Source organism: Mustela lutreola, chromosome 4 (assembly GCF_030435805.1).
Source record: "Mustela lutreola isolate mMusLut2 chromosome 4, mMusLut2.pri, whole genome shotgun sequence".
NCBI classification, from domain to species: domain Eukaryota; kingdom Metazoa; phylum Chordata; class Mammalia; order Carnivora; family Mustelidae; genus Mustela; species Mustela lutreola.
The window spans coordinates 199,659,919-199,682,014 of record NC_081293.1 but is presented as its reverse complement, the minus strand read 5'-3'; the positions used below and the strand labels follow the sequence as shown (position 1 = coordinate 199,682,014).

General features: G+C 53.5%; 1 protein-coding gene across 3 annotated transcripts in view; it reads left to right on the top strand.

Annotated features, from left to right (window-relative positions):
* The window catches only part of PAXIP1 (PAX interacting protein 1), a 46,986-nt gene that overhangs the window by 7,764 nt on the left and 17,126 nt on the right, over positions 1-22,096 (top strand). For 2 of the 3 annotated variants that reach the window (XM_059172346.1, XM_059172347.1), the window contains exons 3-8: positions 159-202; positions 2,448-2,511; positions 9,617-9,730; positions 14,397-15,035; positions 20,102-20,705; positions 21,136-21,230. In XM_059172346.1, coding sequence (XP_059028329.1) covers positions 159-202; positions 2,448-2,511; positions 9,617-9,730; positions 14,397-15,035; positions 20,102-20,705; positions 21,136-21,230 — 1,560 coding nt within the window. Of the gene's footprint in view, positions 1-158; positions 203-2,447; positions 2,512-6,898; positions 7,062-9,616; positions 9,731-14,396; positions 15,036-20,101; positions 20,706-21,135; positions 21,231-22,096 lie in introns of those variants that run through there. The other variant, XM_059172348.1, reaches the window with a different exon arrangement.

Sequence of the window (22,096 nt, the reverse complement as noted above, 5' to 3'; positions counted from 1 at the left end):
CTAATCTTTGATATTTTTTACTGGAATGCTCGTGACCTAGGTGCTTTATAGTTGTTATAACAGCTTTTAATTTCTAGGAGCAGTGCTGATGAAAATCATGTCATTTTGATGATAAATTGAAAATATTTTTTGACTTGAGTTCATGTTTTCTTTTTCAGCCGTCCTGGGTGATTTTGTCCGTTCAGTGTGGAGCTCTTCTGCCGTATCCTTTTTGGGGAAGGGAGAAGGGAATCTGGGTTTAAGACTGACGTGGGAACCCGGTGGGTTCCTTAGTTAGGGCAGTTGGTGTGTGTGCGTTCTCTGTCCCTCCTGTTTTCCATTCTGCATCGGGTTTTATGCACCCGGTGCTTTTTCATCACCTCTGGAGGGAGGGGCACCAGCTCTGGGGGAACATCTCTGGGCTGGAACCTGGGGGCGCTTTCATTCTGGGACTGGGCTTTCTGATCTCCGGCAGTCTGCTTCTCTGGACCTCAGTTTTCTTGTCTCTGGAACAAGCCCGTCTTTGTGACGTCTCGTTAGGTGGAATACTGATCAGAGTGCAAGTCTGCCTGAACCCGGTCATGAGTTATTGGAAGGATAGATGGGGAAGACAATAGCAGAGCACTTCTAGTTCCGGGGATTGCTGTTCTTTTTGATGACACTGGGTAAAAGGTTTATTGAAGACACGTGTTGATACCTGCTGCGGGCTGGGTACGAAGACTAGAGATCACGAAGCTCTTGTTGCTTCGAGGAGCTGCCTCGAGGAGCTGCCTCCATGCCGGTGTCCCTTGCCTCATTTCTTGAGTCCGGCTCCAGAGCCCCTTCCTCCCCGCCTATGGGAGACGTCGGGCTACTGTCCGCGTCCTGAGCCACGTGGCTTCTGTCGCCCTCTGGCCACGTGGGGCTGCATGGACAGTCCCGGCAGGCGGGACGTGCTGGTGGAGGCACCTGGTAGCACCCCGTGATGTGAAAATTGCGGACTCGGGCAGGGCTGCCGGCCTTCTCCGGTGCTGTTCCGCAGCTCTGCCAGGCGGTTCCGTGAGTGCATCTTTACTTACTGAACTGACGTAGATCGAGGGAATCTTTTTATGTTAAACATTTATGGGTGACGTCAAATAAGCAGAAACATCCCTTAGTAAGCAGTTCGTAGGGGATGTGCCGGACTCCAGCATCTCCAGCTCAAAAGTTCTAGGATTCCTAGAATCCTAGAGTTAAGGGAAATCCATTTCTGTTTTTACTCTTCTGGTTTCTTGCGAGTTGGTGTAGTGTTTATAAGCCCGGGGGCGGCGGGGCCTGGGGGAAGCCTGGGAGAGGGAGGGGTGATTTTGAATGAGAGGTTAGTTCTTCCTGCCCTGGATCCTGGGTCAGGGTCAGGATCTTCAGAAGCCGTCATTCCCCCGGAGTTCTTACTGGCCTGTTCCAGAACCGCTGGAAGGGACGGTAGGGGAAGCCTGCAGACCGTTGGGCGGCACTGGATCTGCCTTTGTCCGTGTTCCCCCAGGTCTTTGGAAGGTCCTTGACGCGAGGGTAGGAGGTTGGAAGCGATCATGGATAGTGGGGCTGAGGGCCCGATGTCAGGGGCCGCAGGGTGCAGCGCGGTCAGACGGGCTCCGCTCCCGCTCCGGCTTCTCCGCGGGGCCCTGGAGGAGACGGGGGCGGAGTTTTCAGTCTGATCGGTTTTTCTTAATTCACTGATCTCAGTGGGTACACTCTTGTCCTGTAGGAAGAACAAAGTAATGCTCTAACCCATTTCGAATGGTAGACACTCCAGATTCTTCCGTCGTCGTGTGCGCTTTGAGTAGACCGCAGCGCGCAGACACCCAGGGGCCGCGGCGGCGTCCGGCCGGGCGCTCAGCGTCTGGCGCGCAGGAAGCTCTTCTGAGTGAATTTTAATCGCGAATGAATTTTAAAACTCAGAGCTGTAGAACCGGGAGGGATAAGGGTATCTTCGACTCTTATTTTCACAAAGGGAAAACTGAAGTTCAGAGCTGCTCGGGCCCAAGTGCGTGAACTTAGTGGTGGTGCTAAGACGGGAACGCACGTTCCTTTGTGGGCGGTTCTCCACCATCCCGCGCCGGTTCCAGCGGCCCGTCCTTCTGAAACAGACCCCGGACTGCATCTGCCTTCACGACAGTGGCCGTGCCGCGTGTGTGTGTGCGTGCGTGTGTGTTGGTGTGGTGGGGGGTGAGCTGGCTCTCAGGGCAGAGGTTCTCCCTGCGAGGGTGCTGTCCCCGCGGGATGGATGGTGTCCCCCGTGACGCCGGATCTGACGCTGCTTCCCTCAGCCGCCCTGCCCCTCCGGTTCCCCCAGCCGCGCCTTCTCCTCTGCCTGTCTTGCTCTTGGACAGCCCGAGTCTCTCTCCTACACAGATGCGGTGGGAGGGCGGGCGTGGGGCAGACCGGACGTCTGAGCGGGATGCCGTGTGCACTAATCTCATTCCATTGGAATCTTAATAACTATCAAACAGAGTAAATGGTTTTTCTCCAGAGTCCTGTCAGATTTTTTTTGGAATCACTGCCTGCCTCTCCCAGGTAAGTGTGGCTACAGCTGTCTCGTGTTATTCCCATGTGACAGTCCTGAGTTTGTGTACGATTTGATTTCGGCCTGTTGCTGAGCCAGTTTTAAAGAAGCTCTTTGCTAAACTGCGTATTGGGTGTAACCTTATGACCCACTTACAGTTATTTAAATATTTATGCTTGGTCTTTAAGATACGAAGTTTTAATGGGTAAAAGTGGTCTTTCTAATCCGAAGAATTACAAAGATACAGAATTTGAATATGACAAACTAGGAAAAATGAAATTATTTAAGTTGACAAGAAAAACTCAGTCATAAAGGCAAAGAACTTTTTTAGTAAAGGGCTCAATTTAGATCAATAAGAAAAATAAAACCTCAGTAGATAAGACAGAGAAATGAACTCACAACTTTTTATAAGAGGAATTACAAGTAACGAGTGTGGCAGAACATTCGACACACTGTATTACCCACGACGTGAGCATCTTCCTCGCACCGAGGTGAAACTGTCCACTCTCCAGCTTGTGACCGGCGTCCAGGGCCACATTCCCGCAGACGGGCTCCCCTCCCTGCGGGCAAGTGCACGTCCGTGCGGCCGTTTTCCACAGATGTTTTTCAGTCAGGAGCCCTAAAATACTCCAGTTAGTTTCCCCTGCAGGTCGCTGAGGTTTAGAATTTTGTCCTGAACTGGTAGCGCTGAGGGCAGATGGATGGGTGAAGGTGCTCAGCAGAGCGCTACGTAGGCTGGGGTGAACCTGGGGCAAAATTGAGGTCATCCTGTGTTTGGAAATGGCTCAGAAACCTGTTCCGTGCACTTACACGGCAGCCTAACTACGGAGCCAGGTTCGAATTAGGATTTATGGAAACAGAGGAGACGGGAAAGGCTTTCAGTGGGGGGAGAGGAGGCCATTAAGAGTGTGTGTTTTACTTGGTGACCAAGTGACAGAGAGAAGTATCTGAAAAGAAGGACCAAAACGCCAGCAGTGGGAATTGGAAAGTGGGAAAGTGAATATTCAGTATTTTTAAATTGTATTCTGTCTCTTGCACCGCCAGCTGGAAAACCCTCAAACTGTAAAAAGCCACCATAACCAGCCCAGCCGGTGCTGTTGGAGCTCGCTGGGAAATTGCATGGGGCAGTGTGTTTGGCAACAGGGAGGGGGTGTGCGCAGTGCTGCCTTGCAGACCCGCTCCCGCCGTGACCCTGGTGAGGAGCAGCATGGCCTCATCCCTGTGGCAGCCTTGAGGAAAGGACCTGTCAGAGGTGTTAGGTGAGCTAGGAGTCCTGTCCCTGCCACGCGGAGTCCTGAAGCCGGGTGACCCTCTCGTGCCAGTGGCCGCCCTGTCTCTGTTCCGCCTTGCCCTGGCCATGCAGTAGCCAGGTTCAGGGAGGGCTGCTTGGTTGTTATTTGTATCTCTTGTAAATTCCTGATGTTCTTTAGAATTACAAATTTTATTGTTTTTGCTACATTCTTTTAATAGGAATCCTTGAAATCTTGGCCTTTTTTCCTCTTTTCTCTTAAGAACAGGAATTTTGTCGATACTTGTATTTTTCAGTGTTTTTCACATCTGTGCTATAAATGTATATGACCATAATGGTCTTTGAAGTTGGCCAAAATGAAAACCTTTTAAAGACCAGGGCTGTGGCTCTGTGTGAGTTTCATTTTCCCTTATACTTCTCTGTATGTTCCAAACGTACAATAAATACCAGGAAAGTTTTCTAAATGAAGACATTATTATTATTCCTTAATGCATAAACACAGTGTATTTTGGCTAAAATGTGAATTTTGCATTTAATTTTATTTTCACTTATTGGATTTGTGGGCTTGGGGATTTGGAGCCCGCTATCCGGTGGGTTCAAGTTGAATGAAAAGAGGAAGAAGCTGGGGCAGGGAGTCCCACAGTCTTTTCAGGGACTGAGATCACAGTGACATGGTATTTAGCAGACCTGAGTTGGGGAAATAAATAAGAAAAGTAAAAATATGTGAATAGAAAATAACTTAAGGGTTTTATTTATTTTTTTAAAACATTTTATTTATTTGGCAGAGATCACAAGTAGGCAGAGAGGCAGGCAGAGAGAGAGAGGAGGAAGCAGGCTCCCTGCTGAGCAGAGAGCCCGATCGATGTGGGGCTCGATCCCAGGACCCTGAGATCATGACCTGAGCCGAAGGCAGAGGCTTAACCTACTGAGCAACCCCGGGGCCCTGATTTCAGGGTTTTAAATTTGGTAATCAGACGTCATGAAATATTAATTGAGTTTACCATTAGAGAACACTTTCAGTCTTAAGAAAAAAAATTCTATTTAATAAAGGTTATAATAAACATAGCAGATCTTATTTTAGGCACTTAACATAAAGGTTATGGTACACACGACCTGCTGTGTGCTGTGCAGAATCCCGTGGCCCCGATGTCTGTGAGTTCACAAGCGCAGGCCTGAGTGTGGACGGCAGAGGAGGGGAAGCCTGTGGGGCGGGGAAATGTCAGACCTGAGGGGCTTGAAAGAGTGGGCGGAAATGGAGCAGGAATGGGGAAGGCAGGGGTGTTTGCGGTAGAGCCACACGGAAGGAGAGAGGAGGAGGGCGCCGGGGAGCAAAGGCACGTCCTTGCGGGGCAGGAGGGTAGACGGTGGGGGACACAGCAGCGGAAACCAGGTGTTGGAGTTTGAGCTCTCGAAAGTAGCCAGTAGGCTGCTGCTTTCCTTTTCCTCACATATTTAACTCTGCATTACATGTATCTGCATTAGGACGTTCAGAAAACACAGGAAAGCAAACAGTTAAAATCCTTACGGTCGTAGGTGCAGCAGGTCTGGGAGCAGTGGCAGGACACGGGCGGGCGGCAGAGGATGGGGGTTTGGGCGGGAGGGAGGCGCGCGGTCTTGGACTTGAGGCAGAGGTTTGGATCCTGGATGGTGCTGTGCACATGAGGCCCAGACAGGAAGCAGCGGGCCTTGGTGACTTGGGCGTTCTCGGGACGGAGGAGGAGGCGGCAGTGCCCGCAGTGCTTCTCTGCGCTCCTCTGCGCTTCTCAGGGAAGATGGTGACGTCGGCTTGGGACACATTGAGTTGGGGTGTTGACCTGCTACCCAAGTGGGGGGCCGTGGACATGTGGCATGAAGGGCAGGGAATTAGCTTCTTGTAGAAGAAGGCAGAAAGGCATGTAACCAGGAAGAGAGCTTAGGTAGTGTGCAGCGAAGATTTGGGAAGAAAAGACTTGAGCATAGGCAGAGGTGGTCTGGGGAGGAGGGTATGGTCTTCAGAAACCAGGGATGAAATCAGCTGCAGCTGGTTGTTGTCACGGGAGGCGAGCAGCACCCCGGGCAGAGGTGTGCAGCGCCAGTTTGTGGCAGGGGGTTGTGCGTGGCCTTGTTTGGTCCCCTCGGTCCTACCTGTGACCCGGGAGAGGAGGAGGGCAAGGGTGCTGGACAGGGATACGGGACTGCTGATGGCTCTGGTGGCCGTCATGCGGCCTCAGGGGTCCCTGTGGATCTCCGGTTCTGGCCTGAGAAGACGCAGGTGTAGTCACCAGAGGAGTGGGGAGAGGGACTGGACAGCCTGTGGAAAAGGCACCAGCTATGTGGTAGAGGGCACACAGGCGGAGGTGAGCAGGCGTCCTTTGGTCGTGTGGTCTGGAAAGTGGCCCAGCCCCTAGAGTTGTATCTAGGTGCAGAACTCATTGTGGGCAGTGGATGGGTCCGTGGTAGAGAGAAAAGTGAGTTTAGGAGGACCTTTGACAGTGTCTGTATCCTTCTAGCAAATTCATTAGGTAATAAAATTGGAATCCAGCATCCGAATGATCTTTGTGGATCACTTGGTACTCCGTTCACCACGGGGATGGTGACTTGGAATCCCCAGGGAGTCATGGGATCCCATAATACAAAGCTGCGCTTTTGAGTTCATGAGGATTGATCGGATAAGGATGGACAAGATTTTACTTGATGGTTTTTCATCAACCAGACCCTGGTTAAGAAAAGTACCCTGGGGACACTGATACTTTGTGGTTGCTAAAAAGTCTTAACATCAGTTTTAAGAAGGAGTAACAGACGGTGTGCCCGGTGTGTAGCTGAGGGACTTGGGTGCAGCAGACACTTGACGAGTACATCTTTGGTGACAGGAGTAATGCCCAGGGGTACAGGTCAATTCACATGGGCTGTCTGCTCCTCAGTAAGTGTACATTCTAGAAGGGGAGACAGACCGCGAGTAAGCCGCACGTTGTAGCACACACAAAGGTACAAGGGAGTGCGAGGTGTGGAAATCATGCCAAGAGGGAGCCGTCGCGGTGGTTGGTCTGCACCAGGCAGCAGAACACTGGAGCACTTGCACGCGCACACGCGCACATCAGGCAGGACCCCGCCTTTACGAAAGGACTGTTTGCTTGGTGGCTCTCGGTGACCTTCTGTCTTTTCCCCGTCAGGGTGTTGATACGAGCTGGAGCTCTTTGTTGGAGGCTTCCAGAGCTCTCCCAGGGAGAGGTAGGGAAGGGAGCTTGTGGCAGCAGAAGCTGAGAAGCACAGACACCATCTGCCTTCTCCTGACCCGGTATCGATGCAGGCGGGGGCCCCGTTGTAATGTGCTGGGTAGGTTTCCGGGGACAGGTCAAGAGTCTGATGGAGAGCCTGGCCAGGGTCGTGACTTAAATCTTGAAGACTGAAAAAAAAAGCCCTTTCCATTCTGCACCTCAATCAAGTATTTCTTGACTGCCTACCCATGTGCCTGGTACTGTACTAGGTACTGTGAGAGATCTCGGAGAAGTTTAAGACCTGATTCTTAGATCCCCAACTTTAATCGGGATGATTGTAGTTTCTGATCACGGTAGGACAAGGACAGATTCAGGGAGGCCGCGGGACCCGAGGAGCGTCCTACTTCCGTGAGACCTCCCAAGAAGGGCCGGTGTTCCCCATTGCTCTAAAGGAAGCACTTACTCAGCGGGGGCGTGGGTGAGCTGACGGTGCTCTGCTCCATCCTCCGAGGAGAGCTGCTGGGGAGAGAAAGCAAGGCCATGCTCAGTTCACTGAGCCTGAGCAGCCTGCAGATGCTTCTGCGGGGGAGGCTGGGGGCAGTGGGAGCAGAGTGGGAACCCAGGGTGGGGAGGGCATGGAGCCAGATGGTGCCGCACACGTGGCTGTGGTTGGAGATAGGGGTGTGGGCGGGGCCCAGGGGGTCGGCAGCCACTCCGTCAGGTCGGCCGGGCTTACCATGGAAGCAGCTTCGGCCTTCAGGAATCGAGGTCACGTCCAGGCTTTGCTAGCCAAGATGATGAGATGTGTAGTTTATGAAGATTGCTTTCTTTTTTTAAAAAAAAAAAAAAAAAAAACTTTTCCCCAGTTATAAAATTAATGCTCTTGAAAATTTGGAAAATACAGAAAAGTATAAAAATGGAAACAAAAATATCCCCGTAATTCTATCACCACTAGATAACTGTTAACATCGAGTGTGGAAAGAACATTCTTAGTTATTAATCATGCTGATACAGACTCATTAAATGGTCTGGCGTGGATGTTTGAAGTCATTTAACCCAGACTCGCATCGAGGAGGGACCTGGCTCATGGAAGTCTTCCAGGTGGACAGGAGCTAGTTTTGGAGGCCGCGGACCTGTCCCAGGTCTCCCTCTCTCCCAGCCAGTGTTCTTTCCACAGCAGCACCCTTGTCCCGGTTGAGACCCAGGCCTGGGACGCAGGCCGGCCAGAGCCACGGACTAGACTACCTGTGGTCGCTCCTTTCCCCCCGGCACACCACAGGAGGCAGACCGAGGTTCTATGTCTTTCATTTCATTTTTGATAAAGATGACTCGACGATTCATTGGAGTAGGCTCTACTGTCATGTAGTTAAATCTCACCCCTCCAGATGTGGCAGGAGATCAGTGGTTTTGTGAAAGCCGCTAGTAAAATAGGTTTTCTTGTCCAGTCTCTGAAATGGGACAGTGACTAACTAAAAAAGATACAAAGTAGTGATTTTTCAAGGTGATTTTATGAAATCAGTGTGTTCTTAGTAGTAGTCACGGTAGTGTGGAATGCAGAGTAATTTCTAGAAATATTTGTAAAGTGGATGAAAGTAGATGTAAAATGTTAGAGCTTTGGCAAGCTGAATAATGGCAGGTTTCAAAAACATGCTGTTTATAAAGTTTTCACACTTAACTTGAGACAGCATTCAGGATTCTTAACAACCATAACCCTCAATTTATAATCAATGATCCAGGAAAAAAATTCACTTCGTTAAATGATTACCTTAGAATTAATTAACACACCCTTTTGTTTCTTCTGTCTTTTAGAATCTAAAATTTTATTTTTTAGAAATTATTTTTGGCAGTAACTGCCCTTAAAGAAGGATAGAGCAGTGGGGAAATGCAGATAGGCCTGGGTTTAGACAGACCTGGATTTTAAAAGCCAGCTTTTCTGACGAGTCACTAATTTCTTAAGTCTGTTTCCTGATCTGTACAGTGGATCTAATAAGTCTGACTTCCCACGGCGGTCCCCAGGGTTAGGAATGTTTATGAAGCACTTGGCACAGTTCCTGGCACATAGTAGGCAGGCAATAAATGGTAGCTGCTTTTGTTCCCATGAAAGCCTCTCTTCCAGCATGAATCACTTGCTCTGAAATCGACTTCATCAGTTACGCAAGCGTAGCAGTTACTCCTATGCTTGCCTTAGTTCCTTTGTGTTAAGTAATACTTCTGTTTTTCCCTGACCTTACAGATACCTATATTTTTATCTTTATATTTTATTCATTTTGTAATTAGTACCTATCTACTAATGATTAAGGAGTTCCTAAATGATTTTGATACTGCCATTTTATTTAAACATTTTAAAACATTACAGTTGTTAAAATGGATGATGTATTAGTTACTTCTGCTTTTTTCCCTATGACTTCCGTTGAAAGAATCCATTCATTTTTTGACGTGTGAATATAACTTTTTTTATTCATTTGGTGATGAGGCAAAAAAAGATGTCTATAAAACTATCATGATAAGAATGAAAGTTTTTGTTACGATAAGCAAGTAGCTAAAAGCTCATCTGTGTTCCCCACTAATACCCTTAAGTTCGATTTAAGTAGATCCGGCAGAATGGTTACAATGTTGCAGTGTAATTTTAATGATAACCTTGCCCAGGCTGAAATGTGTGTCTCCCTCTGTCAGGTGTCGTCTGACGACAGGAGTGCCCTGTGGGCTCTGCTCACCTTCTACGGCGGGGGGTGCCAGCTGCAGCTCAACAAGAAATGCACGCATCTGGTCGTCCCCGAGCCGAAGGGGGTAAGTACTTCGCGAACGCTGTCCTCTCCGTATTTCCTGCAGTCACATGTTTTGAGTTTCTTTTAAATTCATTGTTAGATCCCTTTACACAAGCTGGCTCTTAGTGTGTGTGCCTTGGACCCAGCCTCCTTCCACAGAGGATGGCAGAGGTTGATCGTTTCGATGCAGGGCCAGAGCGGACCTCTAGATGCAGAGAAATGCGGGTTTGTTTCATGGAGAAGAGGGGAAAGTTTTCTGAACCCCTTGAGTTTCCTTTCAGATCCAGTAAAACCAGTTTATTTGTGAAAATAGGCAGTTTTCGTTGTCTTCACTTGTCTTTAGAAAGGTCTGTGCTGAGGATAACTTCGTAAACATGTATTTGGTGAAGTTTTCAAGGCCATTTCCTTTTTAATAATCTAGAATATATAAAAGCACATTTATCCTGATAATTGTAGGGTGCCCCTTCTCAGCACTGGTGGGGCCACCGACTTTTGGTTCCCCAGGTGGGGTCCCCAGGTCAGCAGCTGCAGCCTTTCCTATAGATTTGTTAGAAAGGCAGACTGTACACCCTCCGAGGGCGAGTGAGGAGCCCCGTCATCTGTGTCAGGCCCCGCCCCTGGGTGATCCTGGTGCACCCGAGAATCTGAGAGTTACCGCTCTCTGGAAGCCAAACCTTGGTCCTCCCCTGAACAGTTACTTGTACCTTTGAACGTCATGGACAGTGTATTTATAGTGAGACCTTTCCACATGTTGGTGTCCCCTCCGTGTTTCCTTACGGCCTTCAGTCTCCGTGCTGTCACTGTGCTTTCCGTGCGCTGTGCTGACTGTGTGGGAGGGGGGATGCGTGCGCGGTCTGTGGCCGGGCGCCACTGCCCGGTGGGTGACTTGGGGCTGGTGCGCATGGGTCCTGCCAAGCAGACACCTGTCCCTGGGGCTTTGATGCCGAGCAGAGCTGACACCGGCACGGGCCTTCTATCACCTGGTTCCTGACGACAGGTTTGGGGCCAGTGGGTGTGGTTGTCACGTCGTAAGCCACACCGTCCAGGAAGACACATCCTCTGTGAAAATTTAAGATTTGAATCTTAAAATCTGTTTGAGTAAAAGATTACATTTTGCATAACAGTAAGAGAAATATAGTATGCTTTGGTTATGCTATTTTATTTTATAATTTATGGCTAAAAGTAAATCATTTGATTTTAGTTTGAAAGGAAACAGTCTTTTTTTTTTTTTTTTTTAAGATTTATTTATTTATTTGACAGAGACAGAGAGAGGGAACATAAGCAGGGGCAGAGGGAGAGGGAGAAGCAGGCTTTCTACTGAGTGGGGAGCCCAATGCGGGGCTCGATCCTAGGACTGTGGGATCATGACCTGAGCGGAAGGCAGACACTTAATGACTGAGCCACCCAGGAGCTCCGGAAACAAAGTCTTTATAGCTTTTGTAGGGATGAGCAATGCTTCTGGAGAGCTAAATGATAATTGAAGAGGCTGTATGGGAGGGGTGCGTTTGCCACGCAGACCAGCTGACGGCTCACAAAAATCAGTGGCATCTCTTTCAGTCCTTTTTTTTTTTTTTAAGTGAACACCGCAAATGTTTGAATAGCATAGTGAAACTACCTTTCATACTCTGGAAGTTTTAAAAATGGTCAGTTAAGTGGAGAAGAATGGAGGGATTTAGTAACAAAATCCACAGGACAGGGTGTGCTCGTTGGATACTGGGAAGGGCTGGTTCACAGCTGCTGCAGGCTTCGGCATGTAAGCACGCCTGCCGTGGCGGTGCAGCGCCATCTGCCCCCGCCGGCCATGGCCCTGACCCCGCCGGCCTCACTGCTAGTGTCCCAGTCCACACATTAATGACTCGTGATTTTGGTGATTCAGGAATGAGAACGACTTAGCTAGTAAATTAGCCCCAGCCAGGGTGTTCACATTGCTTTGCTCCTGGGTCACCTTGGTTTAAGCAGTAACTGTCTTCCGGTGACAAAAACCATTTGGTGAGAAGGGAGAGAAAACCTGAGTAAAATATAAACTTAAATAGCATTTGAGTTTGTGCAAGAAGTGGGTCACAGCTGATGTGTGCCGGGCCCACACGCTGTGCAGACCAAGAACCCAAGGCTGCCGCTGTGGGTCCCGGCGCTGAGCCTGCTGTTTTCTCCCTGGGGTCCAGAGCGCTCAGAGCTGCACGTCATGGCAGGAGTCTCACGCTTGCTACTTGGTAACAGAAGGGAGAAAGTTTATTTCATGTTATTTCAACACCTTTCTACCTTGGAAAATAATATATAAGGTTTATTTGATATATGTGTTATTTGGTCATCTTGTGCATCTGTATTATTTGTGTAGTTTTATAGCTACTTTGGTGTATATCCGGCCTCGATGTTTTCCTGAGACCGCACTGTGGCTCTTTTGGGACAGGTAGTCAAGAAATGAAGTCGGTCTGCCGTAAAAACCTGTCATCCCTGTTTACTGTGGGAAGATGGATTTAACAGCTCATACTTGAATATTTCAGAATGATTTTTAGAATAAAGAATAAACATCTTCTTAGTTTTGTTAACGTTCTTGTTAATTGCTGTCCGCACACGGTGCTGTGTCAGTTTCAGGGGCCTGTCCCGAGGTCCGCGCTGGCGCGTCACCCGGCGCGGGGAGCTGGGTGTGTGCCCACAGGTGCACGCACGCTTCTATCCCAGTGAAAGATGCTGTGTTCGTACAAGCCGTAGTTTGACCGAGTCAAGCGTTTAGCTGTCCCCACATGCTTCTGTATGTAAGTTTAAGGGAAGTTAAAGATACGCTTGTATCTGAATAAGAGAATATGTCACTTCGGTCATGGTGTCTACACAGTGTCATTTCAAGGAGTTAGGCCTGTGGGGCGGGGGATGTGTGTGGGGGAATCGACACAGTCACACGGAGTTGGCGGCCTGGCCGTTTGGGAGGGGGATGTGGTTGCAGCTAATGAGGCCTTAGAGCACTGCCTTCCAGAACCTGGGAGTCCATTGTGCATAAACCATTTAGGCTGCGTGTGTTGAGCTTTAACTGCAGCTTCTCGTGGCAGCAGAACACTGAGCATAGGAACACCTGGGACCACTAAATGGCCCTGGAGGTGACAGCAGTGATCCGTGAGCCGGGGGCTGCCGGCTGGCAGCTGCACAGCACAGCGGCGAGCCTGGCTCCAGCGGACAGGCCGTGGGCGTGAGGCGGCGCGACGGCGAGCATGGAGGTCAGAGCGCTGCGCTTTTGTCGGTTGGAGGCGCATGAGCCATGTCACTTAGGAGCCAGGCTGGGCAGGCAATGCAGGAGGCAGGGGATCTGTCTCCCAGCTCTCCGCGCTCGGCTTCGTCTCAGGGTCACCAGAACGCCAGGGTAGGGGGCACGTGTGGTCGTGGGAGGTCGATCGTGAGATCTCAGTGCAGCCACGCCGTGAAGGCTCCATGCGCTAGCACACGTATACATGCGCGTGTTGCTAACGAAGCCATCACACTGAGGACCACGGTGGCTGCTCATCACAGGGTCACGACCACACGTCCGTCTTTCTCTGCTTCAGTGGTTACCTGTGTGTGCTCCCCTGTGACCAAGTGTGCCTGTGTTTTAAAAAGGGTTAAAGTGGCACATCCTCAGAAGCCACAGGCGGTGAAATCTGTACACAGGGGTGGTCTCCCCCTTCCTGGGAGGCAGGTCGGACCGGACGGTGCTGCCCTCGGCCGTGCCACACGGACGGCGGCCGTCTGTCTGTTCCACACCTCCAGGACGGTCCTGCTGCCTGTCCCCCTTGCCCCGACCCTAGACCACGAGTGCCACCTTTGGTCCCCTCGACAGGAAACGGGCTTCAGTGTGGGGCCCTAAGGACGGGCTTGCCCAGGAGCTGCCATCCTCCTGGCTGCCAGGCGGGACGTGGGCTCTGCTGCCTGGGGGGCCGCAGCTAGCGTCTCCCTTATCTCAGAGCTCTGGTACCCTCTTCCCCGTGCCTCCTATTTCCCATTTCTCTCTTTTTCCTTTGGGATTTGCTCCGTTGTACACCCTCACCTGGAGGAGAGCCCCTGCCCGTGACGCACCTTTTCCCTGGGGTGGATGCTGTGCTCACTGACGCCCCTGCCAGGCCTCTCCGTGCAGTGCGGCTTTCCGCCGTAGGGCCTCTCTCTGGGCTTATTCCCGCCTCACTCAGCGCAGGCTCCTGCGTCCTGTTCTCAGGGCGTTTACTGTCTCTCCCAAGCTAAGTCCTGAACCCCGTTAGGTCAGAGGCGTGTTGTGTCCTTTGTGTCTCTGTGGACTGAGCTCAACAAACTAGATGCCTCACTAGGAAAGCCTCCCCATGAAAAGTTGGCCACCCTTCCATGACCGTGTTGGATGTCCTGAAGGCGCTCTTCCTTCAAGGTGTCAAAAGCTAGATGAGGTGGCAGTTACTTATTTCATTTAAGAGAATTTCCCGTGGGTTTGCTAGCTGTACTTTTCCCTTAATTGTTACCATTTATAAAAGTTACTTGAAACAAAATCTGTTCCGATGACTATTGCCGGCCTGAAGCCAGCATGGGATCCTGGTTGGTTCCAGCTCCTGCATCGGAAAGTTTACGCTCGTCTGCGTGTGATGACCGCTGTAGGGCTGGACGCTTCAGCCGCGCGCCTGTGCTGAGTCCTGTGTTCAGATGCACACTTGGGGGGTGTCTGGTCCGACTCACAGCTTTGCGTGTTTGTGCTTCGCTTGTAGGAGAAGTACGAGTGTGCGTTGAAGAGAGCAAGCATTAAGATCGTGACCCCTGACTGGGTCCTGGATTGCATATCGGAAAAAACCAAAAAGGACGAAGCATTTTATCATCCTCGACTCATTATTTATGAAGAAGAGGAGGAGGAGGAAGAGGAGGAGGAGGAGGAGGAAGAAAACGAGGAGCAGGAGTCCCCAAATGAGGGTAGTTCGGAGGGAAAGTCCAGCCCTGCCAGCTCTCAAGAAGGATCTCCTTCCGGGGACCAGCAGTTCTCACCCAAATCCAACACCGAAAAGTCTAAAGGGGAGTTGATGTTTGATGATTCTTCAGACTCGTCACCCGAGAAACAAGAGAGGAATTTAAACTGGACGCCCGCTGAGGTCCCACAGCTGGCTGCGGCGAAGCGCAGACTGCCCTCGGGGAAGGAGCCTGGCCTCATTAACTTGTGCGCCAATGTGCCCCCCGTCCCGGGCAACATCTTACCTCCCGAGGTCCGGGGCAGCCTCCTGGCCCCGGGACAGAATCTCCAAAGTTCGGACAGATCGGAAATGATCGCTACTTGGAGTCCGGCTGTGCGGACCCTGAGAAACATCACTAACAACGCCGATCTCCAGCAGATGAGCCGACCGTCAAATGTCGCTCACGTGAGTCACTCCTTAACGCGGGGATCTGGGAGTTGGGTTTTATGGTCTGGTTCAGCATAGTGCAGTTATGTTGACTTACCAGCAGTATTTACTTGAGAACGTGTTTTACAGTCGTCTGCATGAGTGTGTGTGTGTGTGGAGTTCAGTGTCGCTTCGACTCCGACCAGTGCTGAGACCGCTGGCCCCCGAAGCAGGCTCTCGCTCCGCCGAACCCCGGGTTAGCGGCAGCAGAGAGAGGCCCAGTGATGACCCTGTGCTCCTCATTCACTGACAGTAGACAGATAACATAACCGGAATTACTCACTCATTCCAGAAGCCTTAATCTTAATTGATAGTTTCGTGATTGGAGCTTGGTGATGCAGCATGGAGTTAAAAGTTTAGTAGGTGTCTTTCAGTTTAAAACTGGAAGAACGTGACGGAGAGGGCGCATGGGCCATGTACGTTTCTGCGGGCGAATCAGGAAGACGCGTCTCCCAGCCTTGTTTCAGATGGAGAAGACTGCAGGATGCCAACAGGAGGGCTTCTGTGGCTCTTGGGTGTTTTGAAGATGGTAATAAGGGGTCACAGAATAGCCGTTGGAAGAAGGCTGTTTGGATGAGGTGATGAGGAGCAGCCTCCTGGAGGAGGGGTGGGAGCGAGGCTGAGGGAAGAGCTGGGGGCGGAGAGGTCCAGGCGAGAGGAGCAGCGGCCGTGAAGTCCGGGCAGCAAGCGTGGATTTGCCGTGTCGTGAGGAAAGCAAGAAAGTGAGACTTGACGGAGTGGGGAGCGCTGGAGGCTCTTGCAGGGGCCTGGCCCCCGGCGCCTGGACTGTTGTGCCGAAGGAGCGAGGCCGCCTTCGGAGCAGGTTGCTGGGCTCCAGGAAGGGTGACCAAACATGTAGATGACAGTGTCACTTTGGGGTATGACTGTGGGGTGGTTTAAAAAGTCTTGCATTGGAGATGGCACGTTCAAAATACTCTTTTCTTCCCCTCCCTCCCTTGACTGAGCAGTGAGTAACCGATACGGTATGTGGCCCCTGAGATGCTGGAAGGTGGTGACACCCAGAATACGGTCCGGGGAAAAGAAAACACGGTCTTTGGGTGTCAGAAGGAAGGAAATGAAGATGGTGTGAGGCAGCGTGTGTAGGGAAGAGGGAGGTAATGGGGTTTGAGGAGAATGGAAAATTCTGGAATAGTGGATACAGAGCTTCCGGGAAGACAGTGATGTTGGACCTGGTTAGGACCCGGTTTTAGGTTGGCAGTCTAGCTTGGGATATTAGGAAGAGTGAGGAAGATGGTGACCGGGTCAGGAGGGGGTGGGGGGCAGGGGCAGGGGCAGCGGGAGGAAGAGCAGAGGCCGGCAGAGCCTGGCGGGTTGACGTAGCGATTTCGGAGGTGCGCTGGCCGGGGCCGACAGACGGGGGCGGAGCAGGGCTGCACACCAGTAGCTGACGGCACCTTTTGTGTGACACCTTCGCTTTGGTCCAAAGAGTTTTTTGAATTTTTTTGCTAAAATCATGAGATTCTTCATTAAAAACGGGATCTCTGGCATTTCTCAAGAAGTGGGTAAGCCCGTGTCCTGCAGTCTACACGGTGACCGTGCTTGGAGGCCGAGCGGCCGTTTCCGTGTTGCAGGGAGGCGCCTTCGGTGGGCTCGCTCCCCACGCCCGCACCTCCCTGCCCCGCCGCACACTCTCGGACTCCCGGGGCCCAGGAGGTGAGGAGTGCGTGAGGACAGTCTGACGCCGACAGGGAGCTGGGGGCTGAGGAGAAGGTCCCTGAGGTGGGGTGGTCCGAGCACGGCAAGGTGAGGCTTGTCCAGGTGATGCCCGCACTCCTGTAGGGTCCCTGGAGCGGAGGGGAGAAGACGGATAACAGAATGCGGTTAGGGGGGTCTGTGGGCAGCGGCACCTCTGACTGGGAGTGGCTGGCAAAGACATGAGGTCCGGGCCCAGCTCTGGGGGGCTGTCGGGAGCAGGGGTGATGGTCAGAAAGCTCTGGAAAGCCAGGGGCTTGGGCGGGCGGGGTAAAGCCGCAGGGGGACAGCGTGAGGCAGTCAGAAACCAGGGAGCTGTGGTGTCCCAGGGGTGGGAGACTCGGCCGGGCGTGCAGGCAGATGACAAGGTGCCATGCGAGGATTCAGGGGGCTGGCATGCTCAGCTCGCAGCCGGCGGGAGGCCCGGGGAGCGCTTGCCCAGCCCTCCCGGAGTGGAGGGGTCCAGACGGGCTCAGCCATTCCAGCAGGACAGACGTGCTCCCCGCTCTGGGCTTGTCGGCACTGCAGGGAGTGCTGGCCATCGCTGTGGCCTTTGCCACTGGATTTGCTGGTGTCAGCTGGAGTCCCTCGCTCCCTGAATGGGTATTTGGATACGGAACAATCTGCGAAGTAGCGATGAGGGACCACACCCGGGAGTTGGGGGGCGGCCTGCACGAGAGGCGTCAGAGGCGGGCTGTGCCTCGCTGTGCTGCGAGGTGGGAAGCCGGAGGGCCTGGCCCGGCTCCAGGGACAGCAGCTGCCACGAGGAGGTGTTCCGAGGTCTCCGGCAATGTTAGATCATTTTTACTGCCAGATGTGAGAAAATGAATTTTTGAAATGTTACAGGTAGAAGACGGATTTAGTTTAAAATCAGATGGGGAGTCGGGAGGATGTAGCGGACCGTCGCGGTCTAGGTTGCAGGTTCATAGTGCTTAGGAGCCGTGTGGTTGGTGCTGCAGTTCTGCACGCGTCGGGGCACTCAGTATGCAAGTGATTTCAAGATGACGATAGTATCCTGTGACCGAAAAATTCCGACTTGACGTTCATTAACACTTGTTTGCAGTGTGGCCAAGTGTGGGATCACGCAGCTAAGAAGGTTACTTCTTCTTTGATTCTGCGGGGTTCACGTGTGTTGAGCCAGAGGCAGATCAGAAGGGTGAGAAGCCGTCTGAGGAGCACAGGTGATGTCCTGAGAGTCCCCTCACTGGCTGGCCTGCCCAGTGCCCAGCTTTCCAGGCCAGTGCCATCTCACTCTGGCCGGTGCTCTTGTTCCGACGCTCGTGGGTTCCCAGCTGCCCTGTGCTCACAGCCTGGCTTCCCCCAGCTTCTCAGCTTGTGTTCCCCACAGGGAAGGTGCCTCGGCCCTCCTGGCCTCCTGCGGAGTCCTGCTGGCCACTGTGAGACCAGCTGAGAGCACAGCCCCCGGCTCCTGGCTGTGGAGTGTACGTGGAGGGTCCCTGGGACCCTCCCGAGCTCCCTTTGATCTGGGGGTGGGCACGCAGGGGCAGGCAGCGGGAGGCAGACGACCGCTTGGACCCCGCGCGCTGGGGCAGACGGGCCTTTATTCCTTCTTACCAGTCCAGTTTACCTGCTGGTTCCCTCTGAGAGTAAAAAAATCCAGGTACAGACTTCAGAAACTCCACTGGCATCCAAGGCTGTAAAGTGATAAACTCCCTCCTGCCCCTAACTCCAGTTCCCTCTGGAAGCAGCCGCTGTTCCCGACCCTGCTCTGTGCTTCCGGCTTGTGGTCCGCCCATAAGGACACGCAGCTGTTCGCCCCCAGCCCCTGGTGGTGGAGGCGTGCGTGTGCGTGTGCGCGTGCCCGGGCCGTGCGCGTGCGAGGGCCCGTCTCCCGCCGCTGCACAGGGTGTTCTTGACCACTCTGAAGGACCGAGAAGAGATTGTCACCATCATTTATGATTCGTTAAACTGTTTCCTCTTTGTAGAGCTCCAGTGAGGAGCCTTTGCAGATGCGGAGGACTTGCGGAGCTCGGGCTCTCCCTGTGCTGCGGTCGCACGGGCCACCGCACTGCTGCTCGGCGTGAGGCCTGGTGATCGGGTTCCTCTCGGGGATCGTAGGACCTTCGTGTTTCGGAGCCCGTTTAAGTGGAGGACGTGTTTTAAGGTCCTTCTTGAGATTTCTTTGTAGCTGTGGCTTACAGTAAAGTTAAATTTCTAGAGTTTTATTTAAATGTCAAGTGCTCTTTTAGTAGGGTCACGTTGTGTTTGTTTTTAGTAAAATCTCCTTGGTTGTTGCAGTTCTCTTGACCATCTGGGTATGGGGTCTAATTCTCGCTGTTGGAGCATATCGGAGAAGGAGCTTCATCGTGTCACGTTGTGGCACTCGGCGCCGTGCAGGGTAGTACAGAGACCTGCCGTCCGGTTCTTGGGCATCTCCTGGCTCCCTGTTCCATCCGCCCCAACCCCTGAGCTGGCACAGAGCGCTGTGCTGACTCCTGTCACTGTGCGGCAGAAGGAACCAGAACAGAAACAGTCTGGCTAGTGGGGCTCTTCTGTGGATCAGAACACTTCAGTTCCATGTAAAGAGCCCCAAGTCCTCTTTGAGGAAGGCTAATGGACCAGCTCTACCGAGGATTTCTCATCTGCGAGAAGACTTACCATTTTTACAAACCTCTGTTGGTGTCTTTTCTGTTCCCTGTTGACGGAGTTTGCCAGCGCACGGGCAGGGTGACCACAGATGAGGAGGGCCGGTGGCTTTGGGGGTTATCTGTTGCCTGGGCCGGTGGCTTCCCTCGGGGGATGGTCTTCATGTTGACACTCACTCGCTGCTTTTGTTTTAGGAAGGGAGCGGGGTTCAGGCCAAGAGGCGGCTGGGTCCGCTGACGTTCCCCGGAGTATCCCTGGGTTAGCAGAAGTCCGTGGAGCATTGTGGAGGGAGAAGGGGTCCCGGTGGGGCGCTGTGCACGGCTGCGTGTCACACGGTGGCACCCACACTCATGCTCAAGCCCCCGGGAGCAAGTGGTGCCTTTGTTTTATTCATTTTGGCAGCCCTGTCACTGTGCTCCATAAAGCACATCAGCCGTACGAGGTCATAGGTGTGTCCGCTCCAAGTCGCGAGCTTATTTATGAGTCTTCCTTATTTTCAAGTGTTGGTCTCAGAATGGGGTTCCCTGACCTTGTGGGTGTTGGCGATGCTTTCATGAGTGGAGAAGAGACATGCCGTACTGTTCTCGAAGCGTGCAGTTGTCGGGGCTTCCTGTTCCGGTCAGCGGTCAGGCCGTGTGCGAGACGCGCATACCCTGTCGCCAGAGGGATCGTTAGGACGTTTCAGTGACCAAGGCTAATGACTTTGCCTCCTGTTTGTTTCCTAGATCTTACAGTCCCTTTCTGCACCTACAAAAACCTTAGAGCAGCAGGTGAATCACAGCCAGCAGGGCCACGCGAACGCCAACGCGGTGCTCTTCGGCCCGGTGAAGGTGGCTTCCGAGCCGCACCTGCCGCAGCCGCCGCAGCCGCCGCCCCCGCCCCCGCCGCACCCGGTGCTGCACCTTCCCGCCCAGCAGCTCCTGCAGCTCCAGCCGCAGCCGCAGATCGCCCAGCAGCCGTACCCGCAGCCGCCGCCGCACCCCTTCCCCCCACAGCCGCTGCCCTTCCCCCAGCAGCAGCTGCACCGGCCGCAGCAGCCCCTGCAGCCGCAGCCGCAGCACGTCCTGCAGCAGCAGCTGCACCAGCTCCAGCAGCACCAGCTCCAGCAGCAGCAGCTGCACCAGCTCCAGCAGCAGCTCCAGCTCCAGCGCCTGCAGCAGCAGCCGGCCCCGCTGCCGCACGCGCCCGGCCAGCCGGCCCAGGCCGCACAGCACCCGGCGCAGCCCCCGCACCAGCCCCCGCAGCAGCACCAGCCCCCACCACCGCAGCCGCCCCCGCCGTCCCAGCAGCCCCAGCACCAGCTCTTTGGACACGACCCAGCCGTGGAAAGTGAGTCCCGTGGGGTGCGTCTGTCTTTCTCCCAGAAGCCGTGCGAACATCCCCGCTGAGAGCAGGGGCGGGGAGGGGGGCAGGGTGCGGAGTCATCCCCGAGCCTCACACCCGGCGAAGAGCAGGTACATGGCCTCTGCCGAGGGGGATGGCATAGCCCTCCACATGGATGGCGTCCCGCAGGATGACCGCCGCCCTGAGGGTGCCCAGGGCTTCGCTCCGTTGGTTCTGCTGTCAGATCACGAGTGCACACAGCCCCGCTGGCGCGCGCCCAGCAACACCCCCAGGCTAGTGCTCCGGCTGCTGCCGGACATCCTGGCCGGGAGCGGCTCGCTTCACACCTCCAGACAGGACGCGGCGAAGTGAGCGTGTGTGCGCACGCAGACTCCTGTGTTCACGGGGTTTCGCTTCTCCTGTCTTTCTGTGCCAGTTCCGGAAGAAGGCTTCTTACTGGGATGCGTGTTTGCGATTGCGGACTACCCGGAGCAGATGTCTGACAAGCAGCTGCTGGCCACCTGGAAGCGGGTGAGTCGTGCTCGCAGAGGAAGAGCCTTGTCCCCAGCGCTCTGCTCTCAGCGTAGCCTGGATGGCGCTTATCCGGGTGCCCCGCACCCCAGCCCCCGAGGCACACAGTGCCATCGTGCACGTGTGGCGGCGTCTGCACTCACGGTCCCTGCGACCTCGGGCAGACGCTCCTGGGCTGCAGGGTTGTTCAGCTGTGAGGGGAGAGTGAAGCGCGCTCTCACCCTTCACGGCATTTCAGCTCCTACATTCTACGGGGCATGAATCATTTGTATGTCGCTGTGGATGTGACAGTAAGAGGAGGGTTTCGGTGCCCTGGAGCAGGGGCCGTGCACTTCTGTGTCCTCAGTCCTGTCTCCAGAGGCAGTGCTGGGGCACCTTAGCCTCTCCAGCGAGGAAGGGATCGCACAGTCTCTCCTCGTGGAACCGTAGTGCCTGTAGTCCGCGTTCTGTCTGGTGGCCTTTGAAGAAGAGAAGGCGGTGCTTTTCCCTTCAGGCCGCAAATCCCCAGCTGAGAGTTGAAAGAGAAAAGCGAGTGTGAGTCTGCTTCATGTTCGCCCGGGACGCGCGTCCCTCGGAGCGTTCCTGTTGTGTAAACCCTGCTCTGCCCAGCTTGCTCGGGTGTGGGGGATACTGCGGGGCGCAGAAGACGGTGCGTCAGTTGGCGAACTAGCTGTCCGTACGGGACTGACGAGGCAGGACGGTGGGTGCAGGCGAGCCGTGAGACAGAACATCACCCTTTGGGTGGCGGGTCTGTGCCTTGGGAGGGTCTGCGGGAACAGGTGATTCCTGAACTCCGTCTTAAAGGACAAGTGGGAGTGGGCGTTGGAGGGTCTCCCAGATGGAGCAGCGCAGGTAGACAGGTGGCG